At 41.5% G+C, this 17996-nt stretch overlaps 1 protein-coding gene across 1 annotated transcript; it reads right to left on the bottom strand.

The window, feature by feature from the left end:
• Positions 1–2773: 2773 nt before the first annotated feature.
• Fkbp14 (FKBP prolyl isomerase 14) lies at positions 2774–17996 on the bottom strand. The gene is made up of 4 exons (XM_034519566.2): positions 17614–17996; positions 14304–14455; positions 11032–11159; positions 2774–4869 (listed from the first exon to the last, which is right to left on the bottom strand). The coding sequence occupies exons 1-4, from the start codon at positions 17808–17810 to the stop codon at positions 4711–4713; spliced, it is 636 nt and encodes a 211-aa protein (XP_034375457.1). The 5' UTR covers positions 17811–17996; the 3' UTR covers positions 2774–4710.

The following is a 17996-nucleotide window of genomic DNA, read 5'->3' as shown; positions in this document are numbered from 1 at the left end:
AACGAAAATGCTCTATAAGAAGTTGGAATGTTCCACAAAGGGTACTTTACCTTACCTCCTCCCTGTGACAACGAAACTGGCCCTCAGTGTCTTGCTTTGCATTGTGCTTGTGCCCATTTTACTACAACTGTTTACTGAAGAAACTATCTGTTTCCTACTACAGTATAGAAATGTCAAGGAATGAAATGACTTATAAGTTCTTGGAAATCCCCTAGTGGGGAATAATTCAGCTGTCACCAGAGACTAATAGGACCCCATTTACTTTATTCTGGATTGCTGGGGAAAAGTCTCAGCAAAGGTCTTGTGTCATCTCTCTTCAGATGGTAAAACAAAATTGATGTTAGCCTACGTTGCAGGCTCTTAAGGTTGCTGTATACAGAATGGGTTCACTCAATGCACTAAAGCAATCCATTGCATATCAGGACTTTTACCAGCAGCACAAGAACAGAGAGAACTGGTAAGCAAAGGTTCCCCCAGGCGACTGCTAAGCCTGGAAGATTTTTCAGTCTTTTGAGTGGTTTTGACCCTTTCTTTATCCATGATCTAAGTAAGTGAAAAGGGACCACACCCTACAGTACAGCTCAAGCTAAGGGAGAGACGACATGTCACCACTGCCATGTCACTGGAGGAAAACAGCTGCTGTTAGCATGACTTACATGTGATTAAAACACAGAAATATGGGCTAAGAACGGAATGGTAGATGCTAAGGAACACAGGGAATTTTATCTGCACCATCAGTCCACGTTTTAGACAGAGGGGATTATGAACCAAAGAGACTCTCAATTATTATATTTAGTATAAAATGCCATGTATGTTGCACATTACAGGTTGGGGATCCCTTACTGAAAGACTCTAGATCTGAAGTATTTTAGATTTCACAGGTTGCTGTAGAGGGGCTGGGGAGGTGGCTCAGTGGTTAAGAGCACTCTGTTCTTCTAGAAAACCCAGGTTTAGTTCCCAACACCCACCTGGTTGGTGGCTCACAACTGTCTGTATCTCCAACTAGACTTTTGGGGATCTGATGACCTCTTCTGGCTTCTGAAGACGCCGGACACACTTCTGGTACCCAGATACACGTGGGGTCAAACCACCTTTAGATGTAAAATAAAAATAAAGAAATCTTAAAAAGATATTTCCTAAGTCTTTTTTATCAGTATAGCATCCCAAACCTGAAAAGCCCAAACCCCAAATGCTCCAAGTCCTAAACTTTTTAGCATCATGCTACACACACACACACACACACACACACACACACCACATTAAGAGAATAATTCATTTTGCTGTTAATCTGCTTTTTCATTCTTCTAGAGATGTGCTGCAGCCAGCAAGGGGCAGGGCCGGCTCTGCACAGCCCTGGGACATCATCGTGGCCCCAGGTGGCAGCCCTGACCAGGGATGTCTGCATGGGCCAGGGACACAGACAAAGACCTCCACTGCTATAGGGCCATGGACTCAGAAAGGGCCCTCGGCAGCAGCATGGTCCAGGACATTACCATGACCTCAGGTGGGAGCACAGGCTACTCACATCAGGTTGGTCCTCACCACACGTGTGTCTCCAGTTTTGCCTCTTCACAGTGCATAAATGGTTCTTCTTCTCTTTCTCTTTTATCTCTCCACCATATACTTGCTCATCATAGTGACATCCAGGCCTCTGGGCATCTTTTGCTTGTGTGGTAGCAAGTGGACAGCAGGGTGCAGCTCTCTGGTCCAAAAGGACCACTTTAAGTGCTTTTTATCTCTAGAAAAGAAGTTCTCTCCCCGACCCTTAGGGTTTTCATGACAGTGCTCATTTTGTTTTAAAATAAAACATGAAAGAAAGTTCCTCCATAACACATTATCAAATCAAGTTCTCCCTGGAATTTTCAAACAAGAATCTCCCCGCACCCCCTCCCCCCAAATACACACACACTGTTCAGTTCTACAGAGAGAGGGATCATGCAGAACTCTGAACAGCACCGTGGATATAATTTTACTTCATGAACAAGTACAGTTCATCCGCACAAGCAAACGGCTAACTGCGTCGTATGAAGCGGAAATTAGTGTTTCTTGTTATCTGTGCAAAGCCAGCCTTCCATGTAATCACACAAGGCGTTTGATAACACTAATTCCCTCAACAGACAGAAATCATGTCCCCTGCTACACACACAATAAAGTGCCAAACCTAAACAGCAGTGTTAACACCCCCCCTCCTGCGAAATGCACAACCAACTTTTGCTCTTACTGCTCAAGATTCAATGCTAACTGGAAACGACAGCTTTCATGACAAACCACCACAGAGCAGCAGCTCAGGGACAGACCATGTCACTCCACCCGTCTCCAGAGACTGCCCATCTTTTGTCATGAAACCTAGAATAAAACTGGAGAGGAACTACGGGTGTAGGTCAGTGGCTTAGCATGCAGAAGGCCTCAACCCTCAGCAGGGACATAGAGGGAGGGAGGAGGAAGCTGCAGAGCTGCTTTAATATTGTTCTGTTTTTCATAAAATCAGGGTAGAGGGGATGAGTGAGGGTAAAGCACCTGCCTTGAACATCTGGGGACTAAAGTTCAGTTCCTCAGAACCCACATTTTTTAAAAAAAGGCCACTGTGCAAAGTGGCTCACATCTAAGTCCACTGCATGGGAGGCAGATAGAGAACTTCTGCAGCAAGCAAGCAGGATAGCCAGGAAGACACATGTACCTGCACACACTTTGTGTGCCTGTGTGTGTGTGTGTGTGTGTGTGTGTGTGTGTGTGTGTGTGTGTGTAACATGTACAAAACATCTTCTCACAAAACTATTTCCCAAATAAACTTTATTTTCAAAAAGACTGTCACAATAGACATAGAAATTTAAATATGACAGAGAGAGCAGCTAGGAGTCAAATTATGCACATGTGAAGTCACAGCTGGCGTTTGATTATTCCCACTAATGCAAGGGTACAAGGCATTGCTGTACAAAACGGCAGATGGCTTTAACAACCATTATCTACAGGTTATGCCTTCCTTTCATACTTCTGTTTGAAAGTTTAGCTGAGATCTGATGCAGAGCCATGTAATTGAGTAATCAAGACTCTTTCTTCTTCCTGGCTCCAGCACAGATGGTGGCGGCCGCTCTGGTGCAAAGCAGCCTTCAAGACACACCACTGTCCCATGACACTCACAAGCCTTCTCACAACCTCCCCAGGTTGAGAAAAACGCCAGTTGGTGGCAACCATTTTACAGTTACACCCGACATCTTCAAGAACAAGTCCTTGGGTATATTCTTGCCATTAACATGTTTGGTGAGACAATGTCAACGGAAAATTAGTGTTGCAACGTAATGTCTATGAACAACAGGAAGTGACAGGAACAAGTGAACTAAGACATACACCTGACCCCTCTCACTGGTTACTGGGAGGGTGACTGACACAATTCAAAGCAATTGTGAAGACTATTCTCAGAAAAACATAGACTTTCCTGGATCCTAAGGAAAGCTGTGATTGACCAGGAACTGGCAGGAACTGTCCCCAGATGTGAAGATGCAATGGGAAATGGGAAATGGGACCCAACAGATGCAAGCAAACTTGCTGCTTCTCCATTAGCAGAGAAGTGGAAGACTGAGCTCGGGAACCAAAGGGGCTTCTACAGCTTAGGCACCAAAGCTGGGCTCACCAGCCAATCTCTGAACAGTGCTTCTCATCTACAAAGAAGCACCCAAAGACCCAGTAGCTTCCCAAGGGTGTCAGACACCACCAGTCAAGCAACAGTGCACTTGTAAACTGAGGAGCTATTCCTAACAAATGGAAATCTGGGAAGTTTGTTTTAGGATAAAAGCCAATTTGATTTAAAAACTATTTTTAAAAACAGAATTAGTAGTCATTTTTAGAAGCCAATTTGAGATAAAATGATAAAAGTCAGTTTTCAAACCCAGGAGATGTATTGACAGTAGTTGTTATTGGTTAGCCTTATTTTTGATGAGTCAGACATGGGAAAAGTCTCATTGACATACTAAATTCTCTCATAATTCAATGCTATTGCAAGTAATATACTAGCTATAAACTTTATTTATTGAAGAACCAGAGGCTAACCTGGTAGCCTCAAAAGCAAACACTGATTGTAAATACAACTCTTCGCCATGCCTACCATGTTTTGATGCATTAATTACAAGGAAACACATACATTATTTGTCTGACTTATTGTAATAGTTTATTAGCCACTAGGAAATCTCTGAACACCTATTCATGAGTTGCTATCTCCCTTATTCATCAACATTGTGTATCTCCACAGTGAGGCCAAAACTGATTTCTAAGAAATAAGGGCCACCATACTCCTCCTGCCCACCAGCAGGGAGTAGAAAGCTGGTAAAGAGAAAAACTACTTCCCTATAACATGAAAATAGCCTTGAACTCCTACAAAAGCTTTCAAATGTGCCAGCAACTCAACTTTGAGAAAACAAAGGGAAGTCCAGGGCACTGATGTGTGTGCTGTGTGTTTCCAGTTACCACTAGAAGCAAGCAAGCAAACCCAGCTTCTGTGTGAACTGGGAAGGAGCCCAGAAGTCCTCTATTCAAAGACAACTGTTACTGCCCAATAACTTACCAGAAAGATATCGATATTTACAAAGTCTCTGGGGTTCTTTAAATAATATAAAAATAATATAAAACTAAAAACAAGAAAGGCAAAGAAAAAAAGCTTTGTTTAACGGTGCTGCCTTCCCATTAGAAATGAACGTGTATAAAATGGCGGACGCTTCCCTACAATTCGTCATGCACATATGTAAATTCTCTGGCTGATATAAATCCATCTTTGTCTTCATCTTCTTTATCAAAAATATCTTCCACCAAAGCGTCGTGATGGCTTTCGTTCACCACTGCACCGTGCTTCTCAAACTCCTTCTGTAAATACACTTTAACCTGCAAAGTAACAGCTGTCATCAATAACTGGCTCGCACTAGTAACCCACACTGCGTTATCGCCACAATACAAAGATAAGAACAAAAATAACTCTGTGACCTGTTCCTAAGGGAATTAAAACAAGCTTTTACCTTATGTTGGAGACCCCAAATATAATGCATCAATATATATATATCATAACCTTTACATCAAATATGAGGTTTTTATTAAAACCTATTTCCTGCCTTTTTGCCTGTTTTTGAGATGCTGTCTCTCTCTGAACCTGTAGCTCACTGACTGCCACTCTGGCTGGCCAACAAGTAAGACCCCAGGAGCTCTGTGTCTCTACTGCCTCCCCACCCCACCCTAGGACTATGGCATGCACTACCACTCTCTACTTTTTGCATGGTACTAGGGATCCCAGTTCAGGTCCCCAAGCTTACATGGCAAGCACTGAATGCACAGAGCCATCTGCCCAGTCTGTTTGCTTGTTTTACGCTGGATTCACTTTTATCCTTATAATTTCACATTAAGAAGCCAACATTTAATTTAAGAATCTATTGTTCACAGCTCATTTAAATTCGTGGGTGTTCTTAGGAGTATGTGCGGGTGCTTGTCCATGTGGGGTTGTACATGCATTCGAGTACTTGTGTATATGGAGGCCAGAGCCAAGCTCAGATGTCATTCTTTAGAGTCTTGTTTTTTGAGACATAGTCTCTCACCTGGAACTTGGTGAGTGGGGCCATTTTGGCTGGCTAGCAATCTCCAGGCATCTGCCTGTCTCCACGTGCCAGCTCTAAGATTACACACACACTCTTCCACACCCAACTGGTTTCCCACCTTGGATTCTTGGGTCATCGTGTGTGAATGGCAAGTATTTCACTGACAGCTACCACCTCAGCTCCGATTTATAAGCGTTTTAAATTCCTGGATTATACACCAATACTCTAAGTTATATTTATCGCTACTCTTCATGTGTGAAAATGGTTTCTTTACTAACTCCACACAGTACAGTCAGCCCTATTGCCACAGCGCTGTGTGTGAAGTCTTACAGTCACAAGAGAATCAACAGTGGCAGACAAGCCCAGAGAGACCTGCTTGCTGCATGGTGCCTTCAGTGAATGTGCTCATCACTAAAAAATGAGAGAGGGGCCCAAAGCCGGGGAAACACATATTAAACGTTATGAAATTTCAACTTTATTTTGATGTTTTAGTTGATATGGCTTTCAAAATGTTATTCTGATTTAACTGAAAACTAAAATGTAGGATTTAAGAAAATGTTTGGGCAGCGTTTTAAAGTGTTGAGAGAATTAACATAACTTTAAAAATGTTTAGACATGCCATATATATTGCATTTTCTGCTAGTCGTGGCTAACGTTTTCACAGCATCATATTAAAACTATTGAATAAAATACACTTTGAAGACATTATTAACATCATAAATCTTCCAGAAGTTTATGAGATTTGATTTTTTTAATATTATTTTAAAGTTTAACTTATAGAAGAGGAAAATTCTTTTTTTTTAGATTTATTTTGATTTTATGAGGATTTGCCTGCATGTTTGTCTGTGCACCAGGTGCACATAACATAAAGATAAATATAATTTAGCCTCAGAAAATATTGGTGTATAACCCAGGAACTTAAAATGCTTATAAATTGGAGTTGAGGTGGTAGCTGTCAGTGAAATATTTGCCATTCACGCACAATGACCCTAGTTCTAGACCCAGAATCCACGGTGGGAGAACAGTTGGGTGTGGAAGAGTGTGTGTGTAATCTTAGAGCTGGCAAGAGGAGACAGGCAGATCCTTGGAGATCTATGGAGACATGATATGCATGCCTGGTGCCCACAGAGGTCAAAAAAAAAAAGCACCAGGCATCAGATTAGCTAGAACTGTGTTACAGACAGTTGTGAGCCATGCAGGTGCTGGGAATCGAACTTAGGTTCATTAGAAGAGTAGCCAGTGCTCTTAACTACTGAACCCCTCTCCAGCCCCAAGAGGAACATTCTTATGAACTATTTTTTTTTATGTGTATGTATTTTAGGGGTCATCTAATGATCAAATGATCAAAGAAAAAGTTAAACAAATCATGCTACATGGTTCCTGGATTACTTCAATGTTACAATTCACTTTGCTAAAACTAGAGGTAAATGTGTAATAACAAATACTCTACTGCCCCGCATGGGGCATAGAAAAACCCTGTCTCAAAAACAAACAAACAAACAAACAAACAACAAAACAAAACACAAACAAAAAATACAATACTAATCAAAAGCTAATAGTTTGAATATGTCGACATTATATATGTAATATACATATCATATATATCAGAAACTGTTCTTAGAAAGGCTTTAAGCTTTCATAATCAAGAGGTTTGAAACAATTATGTGCTAGAATCAAATCAGATAAAGAAAAAGCTGGGGTTTTGGGAGGGAAGATATCATACAAAATATGCTTGACAGAAACAAGTTTTCTTTTACATTTGTGCTCTATCTAAGTCTGCCCAGGGTTTTATTTCTAAGTGGTTCACTAAAGACATCCTTCCCTCCTTCTTCCCTCCCTCCCTCCCTCCCTCCCTCCCTCCCTCCCTCCTTCCCTCTATCCTCTACTTTCTTCCCTTTTCTCTTTTCATTCACCAAATTCTCCCTCTGCTCATTTGGTTCAAATTTCCAAACTCTGCTTAACCATAGACAGCCCAGCAGACCACTGTCTGTCACAGGACACATGCAGGAAGTCAAAGCTACAGGGTACAAGGTCACACTCTGTAGGAATCATGAGATAGCGTAGCTCTGTAGAAGCTTGCACAGTGGAGACAATATATCCATTCTAACGGGCAGGATTCACAGGCTGATACATGACTCAGCATATATGAAAATTTATCTTGAAAGCTACATCCACGGGCGTCTGCTCCACAGCTTTCTGCTTTTGGATCCCCAAAACATGTGTACAGGGGCCTCAAATCTATGCTTTTCTGAACCTATTGTAGAACCCTTCGAACATGTGAAGTAATGACATGGCTTAAGTTCACCGTACACTTGCATAATAGTTGGGGAAAAATATTTGTAACTTCCAGTATCCTCCTGAGAGAGCTTGTAAGGATTTCTGGCCTTCTTTCAATAGACCTTTCTCCAAAACTCACTGCAAATAACCAGAGCTTTTTCCAAAGCGTCTGCCAAGGAACACAGCTTCTTCTAATGAAATAAATTAGCAAATAAAGCGCCATCAGCATCAGGGCCTACAGAGTGACCATGAGCTCAAACTACCCCAAAGCTCTGTTCCTCAGCCAGCTTGGCTCAGCAGCACATACTGCCTGCTGCTGTTGGAAGCCAACCAAAGCTGTACACTTGAAGGGTGGCTGCTTTTGGATACGTTGGCTTCATCAGGTTGTCTTCTCTCAGAAGAGTCAGAATTCCAGACATTCCCCCTAAAATAAGATTCTAGTCTCCCTTTTTATTTGAACCCAAGTCTACGAGTAGAAAGAACTGGAAAGTTGTGACAAGGCCACACCAGCAGACCCTAATCAGGACCCTGTCAACTTAAAAATCAAAGCAGAGTCTTGCAAGTGCCTATGCTACAGTTTTCTATTGTCTTCAAAATATAATCAAGGAGATGGCTAAGTGGCTAAGACCATTTGCTGCAGAAGCATGAGGACCCAATTTCAAATGCCCAGCGCTGCAAAAAGTACATGTGCCTGCAACCCCGGCTGCAATGACAAGAAAAAAGAGAGAGCCCAAGCTAAGGTAGCCACACTAGCCAAAATGGTTCAGTGACAATCTCAAGGTAGCAAGGCAGACAGATAGCAATAGGGGAAGACACCCAGTGTCCTGCTCTTCTGACCTGTCACTCATGGGTGCACACACCGCACACTTACATGCATGCACCACATATACAAACCACATACATAAAAACACATAACCAAAATGCTGCTTCTAGCTTGCCATGAGTCAGGAAACTGCAACCCAACCTGTATTATCCTTTGCCATACTGTCCCTGTCCCACCAGTTTGGACCAGTGATCTCTGTCCTCTCTCTCCAGACTCTAACCTGTCCATATGTGCTTTTTTTTTTTTTTTTTAGGGTAATAATGCAGTTAGAACAAAAGTAAGGAGGGGAGACCCGGGAGGGAAAGGGGGTTAGGAGGAGGAAACAAAGGTTACATGGATTAATGTAGACTCGGTCTTAGGATATGTTCTGTGAATGAAGGAAGCTACTGAACAGTATGTACAGTTTTCTTACATTTTGAGTAAGAAAAGGTGAACTAATGATATCTATTTGTCTAAGCACTGGAAAAATACATTAGGAAGTACTAGACGAGGTGGAGGGACCCAGTGAAGGACAAAGAGGACATGGGCACAGCAAACATTTCTTTTATGTGGTGCTAAGGATTGATCTAAGAGCCTTGCACATTCTAAGGAAATGCTTGCCCACTGAGTTCTATGCCCAGTCCAAGACTTCTTATTCAAATCAGTTGATTTTTTTAAGTCATGAACATGTCATATATATATATATTAGTGGGAGAGAATTACCCTTTATCTTGGATAGAGGGAGAAGGTTAACTGTTAATGCCACAACATATAAACCCAGTGACATGGATTTTAAATCCCAGCACTTAGGAAGCTGAGGCAGGAGATTCAACAAAGTCAAGGCATGCCTGGACATCACAGGGAGATCCTGTCTCAATCAAAGCAACATGCAACAAAACAAAACCACAAAGAAACAAACCCACTAGCGACGGTCAAGATCCCGTGGTCCCCAATAACTTTGAGACAACATCAGTTCCTGGCCCTTAGAGTGAAGCTCACCAAAACATTAAAAATGAGTGAGCATCCCTCGTGGGCCACAGTGGAGTGGGGCCTGGCGGTGAGAACCATAATTCTTGGCTCTTAGAGTGAAGCTCACCAAAACATTTTTTTAAAAAAAGCTGAGCATTCCCTGGACCACGGCAGAATGAGCATCCTCCAAGGCATGGGGTCTGGGGACCTGACGTAAAAACCACCTCCGGCATGTGTCTGCCTCTCCACAATAGCCAGTAACCGCTGGAAAGGCTTCAGATGCGGAGGAGAAACCCTTCTTCTTTCTCCCACCTCAAATGCCAGGCCTTCAGGTGGCTGACTTAAACAAACTTGACCAGGCAAACTGCCCGTTGGAGAGTACTCTGAAACCGTTCAACAGCCAGTCGGCCATCCTGAGCAGAAACTGTCCACGTGACAGGACTTACGCGTTTCTCATACAGTCATTACCAGCATGAAAAAAATGAAGCTTCCCAAGCTCCCAGGTTGACGATGGGACACAGTCAACACTAAGCCTAGGAGAGAAGGGAAGCGGCGGGAGACTGGCAGCCTCAGCCAACACACTTCTCCCCTAAGCAGTGATTTCCCGCCAAATGAAAGGGCAACATTCAAAGCACTTTAAGAAAAGCTGTAAATAATATTTTACCTAAATAAAAATAAAATTCCTTATTACTCACTTATTCTTTGAGAACTTTATATAGTATATTTTATCATATTCTTTCCCAACCTCCAACTCTTCCCAGATTCCCTACCTCCATCTAATTTCATGTTCTTTTTCTCTCTTAAAAAAGGAAAAACTCCCCCGTGGAGACTTGATGCCCTAGAGAAGGGGCATGCTAGAGGGGTGAGGGGGTGTGGGTGAATGGGCGGGGGAGCACCCTTTTAGAGGCAAAGGGAATGAGGTGGGGTTCATGGAAGGGAGACCAGGAAGGGGGACAACATTTTAAATCTAAATTTAAAAATTAAAAAAAAAATAGTTACAGCGTAGCTACGTAAATATAGTGCTATAAATCCCACTTAAGTTTCCCCTCCTCACTGGAATAGGCTCATAAAGACAACAAAAACCTGCAGAAAATTCAATGAGGGAAAAAAATTGTCAATAAAGTGTGTGTGTTTGGAAATAAAATGGCTCAGTCAAGTATAAAGAAGCACCCACACTGGAGTTAATACAAATCAGTCTCAAAGGAAAATTAAAAAAAGAAAAAACCCACTAAGAACTATGGGGTCCGCTTTATGTTGGCCACTACTTCTGAGCATGGGGCCTGCCCTGGGTCTGGCTGATATATCCATTGCTACTCCTTTGAAGAAACCTTATTTTTCTTCTCCAAGCAGCTAAACATGTGAGCTTAAAATAAAAGTAGAAGAAAAACAGCAGAGAGGCAGAAGGTAGATCACCTCGTGCTTGGAGAGTTTCCAGTCGTCATTGAGATCCATTTCTTGAAATGACTCGTGGGACCTTGGGCCATTTCGAATTTCCAGGAGGTCAATGTTGAATATCAGTGTGCTCTCTGGCGGGATTTTACCTGATATGGGAGGTGGGGGAAATTTTATTTAGAATATCAAAAATTATTCATAACAAAATAAGTTATGGTAGCAGACACTTTGACTACATTCAATGAAGAGGCGTTCTACAATTGTCATGGATAGTAGAAGTCACTTATTACTATAAACAAACTTTACCCAGGAAAGAAAAGTAGAACAGAAGAAGGAATAACCAAACTGGCAAAAGAAAAGCCCTGTGTTTGGGGTAGTAATAAAACACATAGACAGGCATATATGTAGATGCTCCTAAGGGCCTTGACGCTAACTTTCAAATATAATTAAGGTCCTTCATGTTACATGTCAAGAATGACATTTAAAGGGCTTGAATAATTCAGACTTAATTACATTATAAGAGATTTGTTCATTTAGATCAGAAAGTCTGGACCTTCAAGTACATAGGTTTGGCACTACAGTGTCCACCACTGGAGGCAGTATCTAATCCTACAGTGTCCACCACTGGAGGCAGTATCTAATCCTACAGTGTCCACCACTGGAGGCAGTATCTAATCCTACAGTGTCCACCACTGGGAGGCAGTATCTAATCCTACAGTGTCCACCACTGGGAGGCAGTATCTAATCCTACAGTGTCCACCACTGGAGGCAGTATCTAATCCTACAGTGTCCACCACTGGGAGGCAGTATCTAATCCTACAGTGTCCACCACTGGTGGCAGTATATAATCGTGGAGCTCGATGGGCATGGAGCACAACTGAAATTCCCATCTGCCACCTCTAGGCTTCCATTCCTTATCTGTAAAATGATTGACAATTTTCTACCTTAGGCATCCATGGAGAAGACAAAGGGGGAAAATTCTTTAAAAAAAAAAAAGAAAAAAGAAAAAAAGAAAAAAAAACCCTCCAGGTTACTCTTGATAAATAATGCTTGATATTTTTATGGTTTTAAAAATAATAAAGGAAAATTCAAATTTTTCAACAACTTAGGATACCTCCTGACATAAGACTTTATGCATTTATTTGTTGAGACATTTAATCAGAAAACGGAAATCTAAACCAACTTCTGAAAGGAAACTAACACATCTTTAAAAGTTAAAAAAAAAAAAAAAAAACCTTGTTAAAATCTGGGGATACAAACAAAAAAATCTGAGTCAAAGAAACAAACTTTTCTTGGAATTTTAGGCTTTTTTTTTTTCAAACTTGCTTTCTCTATTTAATATAAAGGTCAGGATACAGTCATTATACAAGTCTTCGGTGCCCCCACTTCCTCAAAATTCTATGAAAGGGTAGTCAGTTTCTAAGAGAAAAACACTCACAGTATGAGCCAAAGCTTACCGTTGCCGATGGAGACAGGAAAGGGACATGCACTAGACCGGTGGGAAAGCTGGTATCTTTCCAAGGAGGCATGCAAGCATGTACTAAAATACTACAAAATTAGTGGTAAATACATATTAGAAGAATTAGTTTCGTGATACCAAAGGAAACAACTCAGATCTGTGCATGCTGCTGAGTGAAGCTGAGTTAAATATGTCATGGACTACTACTACTGTTGCATACATAGAGTTAATAGTAAAAGACCAGAGACACAGGGAAGACAAAGATAACATCTAGGCATTAGAGAAACCTCTCCTAGGATGCTCCATTTTCTTCTATAAAGAATATAACTAGAATTGAATGTGTTTAATAGCCGCCCCAGGGGAACATGGCTTAGCCAGCCAGTCCTGCTTTGGAGTACACCATGGAGTACACATACAGCATTTAACCTCCCTAGGAAACAGGCAAGAAATCTTGATCCATACTTTGTCAATGGCTATGCTTGGCTGAAAAAAAATGCCATGAGGTCTAATTACACCACATCAGAGTGGTTCTCTATTTGCTTCTGATGGCTTCTTACAATTCTTTTTTTTTTTTTTTTTTTTTTTTTTTTTTTTTTTTTGCTGAATTTTTTTCTGCACAGGTAGTAAGTACTACCTTTTCTTCATAGAGAATTTGTAAGATGGACTCAGAAATGAATATAATTCTCAGAATCACAGTACACTATGAATATTTTATTCATCATGACCCACTTTCTATGTGCATATTCTTCCCATGGGGAAAGCTAGACAGACAGAAAATCTATGTGTTACTTTTGCATCACACACATTTCATATATAGCTTTTTATTTTATTTTATTTTATTTTATTTTGCAAATGGCACTTTTAATCTTGTTTGGCTAACCCTGATTATGACATATTCAAGTTAGTTCCAATTGGTTAATAACAACACAGTGGTAGACATCCTGGTTCACAATCCTATCAGATCTGGCCATTGACCCAGATCAGATTTCAGTGAAGAAACTACCCTTGGGCCCAGCTGATAAGCATCACCCAACAGCCCTTGGATCTCTGCATGAATTCAGAGTGACTGCAGGTGTCAGTGCCTTGGAAAAAAACTGGCACAAAGCTGTATGGACCAGCCCACCTGCTTGCAATATGGGGACAATTATTTTCAATTCAAGTCAATACGCTATTTTAAATTAAACTACTGAGATAGGCAGTGGTTGCACACACCTTTAATCCCAACACCCATAAAGCAGAGGCAGCCAGATCTCTGAGTCCGAGGCCAGCCTGGTCTAGAGAGTGAGTTCCAGGACAGCCAGGGCTACACAGAGAAACCCTGTTTTGAAAAACCCAAAACAAATCAAATTAAATTAGCATTTGAAAACTTTACAATATGTTTTAAAAGCAAGAATGTGACTCTCCCAGTGAGAGCTACAGTGTGAAGACTTCCTGGCTGCAACTCTATACAGGCATCTATCAAACTACATCGGATGAACCTATTCCAAATGTCCGAATCAAGACACTCTTGTTGGACAGCTTTTCTTCTTGCATTGTTAGCGCGAGTTGGCAGGTTCCTCCTGGGAGGGAGGAAACACTGGGAGCTGCAGCACTGAGGGTTACAGAGGAAACACTGGGAGCTGCCCAACAGTGAGGGTTACAGAGGAAACACTGGGAGCTGCCCAGCAGTGAGGGTTACAGAGGAAACACTGGGAGCTGCCCAGCAGTGAGGGTTACAGAGGAGACACTGGGAGCTGCCCAGCAGTGAGGGTTACAGAGGAAACACTGGGAGCTGCAGCAGTGAGGGTTACAGAGGGAACACTGGGAGCTGCAGCAGTGAGGGTTACAGTTTTACCTTTTCCTTCTTTGCCATAGCCCAGAGCAGGAGGAATGATGAGCTTCCTCTTCTCTCCCACACACATTCCCTTCAAGCCTTGGTCCCAGCCTTTGAGAACCTCCAGTATGCCCAGGGTGAACCAGACAGGATGACCATTGTTATGTTTGTGACTGCCAGAAAGGAAAGAATTTAAAAAGCTCATTTTGTTTAACCAATAGAATTTGGAGCCAGAGCCCTGCGCATGCTAAGTAAGCACTCTATACAGTAGAGAGGTTTTTTTTGTTTGTTTTGGGGTTTTTGTTTGTTTGTGTGTGTGTGTGTGTGTGTGTGTGTTTTTAGTGACTTAAAGACAAAGATCCATGCTGTGCTTCATGTGTTTCTACCTATCAGCGGTTAAGTTTACGAACTTAGAAATTAAAGAAAATAGCAATTCTTGGATTTGAAACACACACACACACCCAAATCTTCATAGCAATTCAATTTCCTGCCCACTTTTCTTGCTGCAAAATTCATAAATTGAGCCAGCTTGAGAAGGGCAGAGAAAAATAGTGAAAAAAAATAATAAATTTGAACATATACTTTAAAGTAAGTATTATCATAAATTTATCTCTAACTCCAAGGACAATCCTATCATTGGTAGGTATTCTTGGAAAATTGTCCCCAAGATTTGGTCCTCTGTCCCTCAAACCACAAGGAGCTCAAATCCACAGTGGTTTCATATAATCTATTGCAGCCATTAAACCATCCCTAGATTGCACAGATTATAATGTAAGTGCTATATGAAGAGTCGTTATGCTGGGTAATGACAATACAAAGTCTCTACATGTTCAATCACTGTACATATATTTTTTCAAATATTCTGGATCTATAGTTGACTTGAATCGAGAGACATAGAATCTACAGATAGGGGGTCAACTATTTCAGTATTAGCCCTTGTACAGAGAAAATGATGTTAAGTGTTCTAGTAATCGAGTTCAGATATGCCTAACCCCTCAGTTCAAGTTATTAATGACAAAGTCATATTTCCCAGAAAGGCAACAGACCAAGGAAAAACTCAGGGAGTGTCTTGAGTTTGAGAAGGAAGATAAAAAGCTAGAAGTATTGCTAACCCCTGAATGTCCATTTGTACCCAGACATAGAGACCAGGGTATCCCATTCTCTGTCTAACAAGCCTTCTTGATGTGCAGTTTACTGATGGTTCTGATGCATGAAAAAGACTGTTTTCACCCTAAATCTCCACTTATGCTCAGTTCCTCTCCAAAGATCTACTATGGGGCTACTCAGAAAATCCTGGAGTGCAGCCCCTCAAGTTCTGGAGAAGAAAGGAATAGTCTAAATGTCCAGGCATCCTGAGAGAGTGGAATAGTTTAATTACTGGAAATCTGAGGATTCCTAGTGAGTTAATTCCTTTCAATAAGGAAAGTGTCTTATTTCAGGATAATTCTTAGGTTGAATAAAACATCCTTGGGCTAAGTTTATGGGTACCATGGTTATCAAAATCTGGGTAAATAGCAATTTTTTGTTTTTCGAGACAGGTTTTCTGGGTATTCCTGGCTGTCCTAGAACTTACTCTGTCGACCATGTTGGCCTCAAACTCTGGGATCCACCTGCCTCTGTCTCCCAAGCGCTGAGATTAAAGGCATGCACCACCACTGCCCAGCCACTCCTTTTACTGCATAGGCCCTCACTGGAGGCAAAAGGAACAAACAGGCAAAAGTAGCCATCATTCACACTAACTACGTTTGGCCACAGTTCTTATTACAACTGAACTAGTTATCACACAGATGATGACTCTGGCAACACAAAACACTCTTTGCAGACGGCTTTAATGAAATCTCTTCATCTTCATTTTCATTATATCCCATTAGCCATGCCTAAGATTTTACATGAAGCTGCATGCAACAGTCCCTTCACCAAGTACCACAACATAAGCAGTAAACTGCTACAAAGTGTCCACACAGGTTTTCGGCCCTTAGATAGGAAAAAAACAAAAAACAAAACAAAACAAAACAAAACAAAACAAAAACCCTTAAGCTAGATATGAAAGAAATCAGACCGAAAGCAAGAATAACTGAGATTCTGAAGTGCACTTCACAGAACTGATTACTACCTACTGTGCACTGAGAAGGACAAAGTTCTGACAAACTGTTTTTGAAACCTTTCACCAGAGCAGAGTTTGGAGAACTGTCATTCACTCCCCTGAAGCTTCCCAGAGATCATGTTTCACAGCAGTTTATTAAAACAAAACAAACTGAAGGATCTAAAGTGGTCTAAAGACTTAGCTCAAGTCATTCTGGAATCTGCAAAACTGTCTCCCCCTCCTGTTCAGCCTTGATAATTTCCACTCGTGACTTTCAAGGCTGTTGTGTTAGGAACTCCTTCTTTATCCCCCCATCAGCACAATTGACCACACGCTGCCATGCTTTCCCAGTGCCCTGGACATTCTGTACTCTCCAGAAACTGAGCCCTTTTCCTGTCTGCCTCCTCTCTGCACATGGTGAGCTGCTGGAGGACCAGGACTTGTCAGTAAACTTTGTATCTCCAGGCCCTGAGGTGTGGCTTCACAGGCTGAGTGAATGAATGGATGCCGATGAATAGAACTTTCTGAATGACCCTAAGGAAGTGCTGGTTAAATACTTTCCGATTGGAAATCCTTACACTTGTTAACATTACCTGCCGAATCTCTTTGTTTATAGAAAAGAAATTCGAGTCCTGTAAAGCACCCGAAATCCTTCTTCTCTTCACTTCTATAACCACACCTTCGCCATTGATGAAGCCTGATTTTCTAGAAGGAATAACTTTGTCATCTTGTGCTTTGACCAAAAATGCTACCTGCCAGAAAGTTCAACAGGTCACTTGAATCAGTATTTGTGTATCTTTTAGAAGCAGGCAAATAGATGATTGTGCATTTTGCTCTTGAAGGAAACTGTCACATTTTAATATCTTTTATGCGCAATTAAAAAGGGAATCAGATATCGTACCTACGGAATGGAGTTTAAGACAGAAAATTCTGTTAAGCCTTTTCTACTTACTGCTGAAGTATAACCTAAGTATTCCTGTAAAACCTCAAATGCTCTAGATATAATTTTATAAAGAATAAAATGATAAGGAAATTAATTTATCAAGACTACATGTTTCCAGGAAGTCCTTTCAAGGTCTTGACCTATAGAACTGGTTTTTTGACAATTTTCCTTCTCCAAAGAGAAGCAGGTATTTCAGTTTTTTGTTTCAGTCTGAAGAGGTAAAGGATTGTTAGGTTCACAGTAGAACGGCTGGTGTGAATGGGTGGGTCCTTTTAACATTCCGCCTGCGAGGCATAATTACTTACGTGGAATGAAACAGGGAGCCGTCCTTTTCTAAATAGCCTTCGTAGTGGACCAACATCAGATCCCCTCCCTTGGTCTTGCGATGGCAGATGAATGGCTTCTGGAGAACTTCGATTTTCACTTCTGGCTCAGGGATCAGAGCTCCACTCAAAACCGTGACCCACAGTGTCAAGATCGCGTTCCACAAGAAAAACCTCATGTTACCAAAGCAGAGGAAGAGCCCCAGACTTCATAGAGTTAAAAATGTGCGGAAAGCGGACGACAGTTTAGGGCGAGTTCAGGACTCCCCAAACAGACACAGTCCCAGGAAGACGTGGCACTTTTACTACCAATTTTCACACAGACAGCGAACTCACATTAAAGAGTTAAGGCCCCATCCCAATAT

The sequence above is a fragment of the Arvicanthis niloticus genome, chromosome 15 (genome assembly GCF_011762505.2).
Source record: "Arvicanthis niloticus isolate mArvNil1 chromosome 15, mArvNil1.pat.X, whole genome shotgun sequence".
NCBI classification, from domain to species: domain Eukaryota; kingdom Metazoa; phylum Chordata; class Mammalia; order Rodentia; family Muridae; genus Arvicanthis; species Arvicanthis niloticus.
This window is presented reverse-complemented; position numbering and strand designations above follow the sequence as displayed.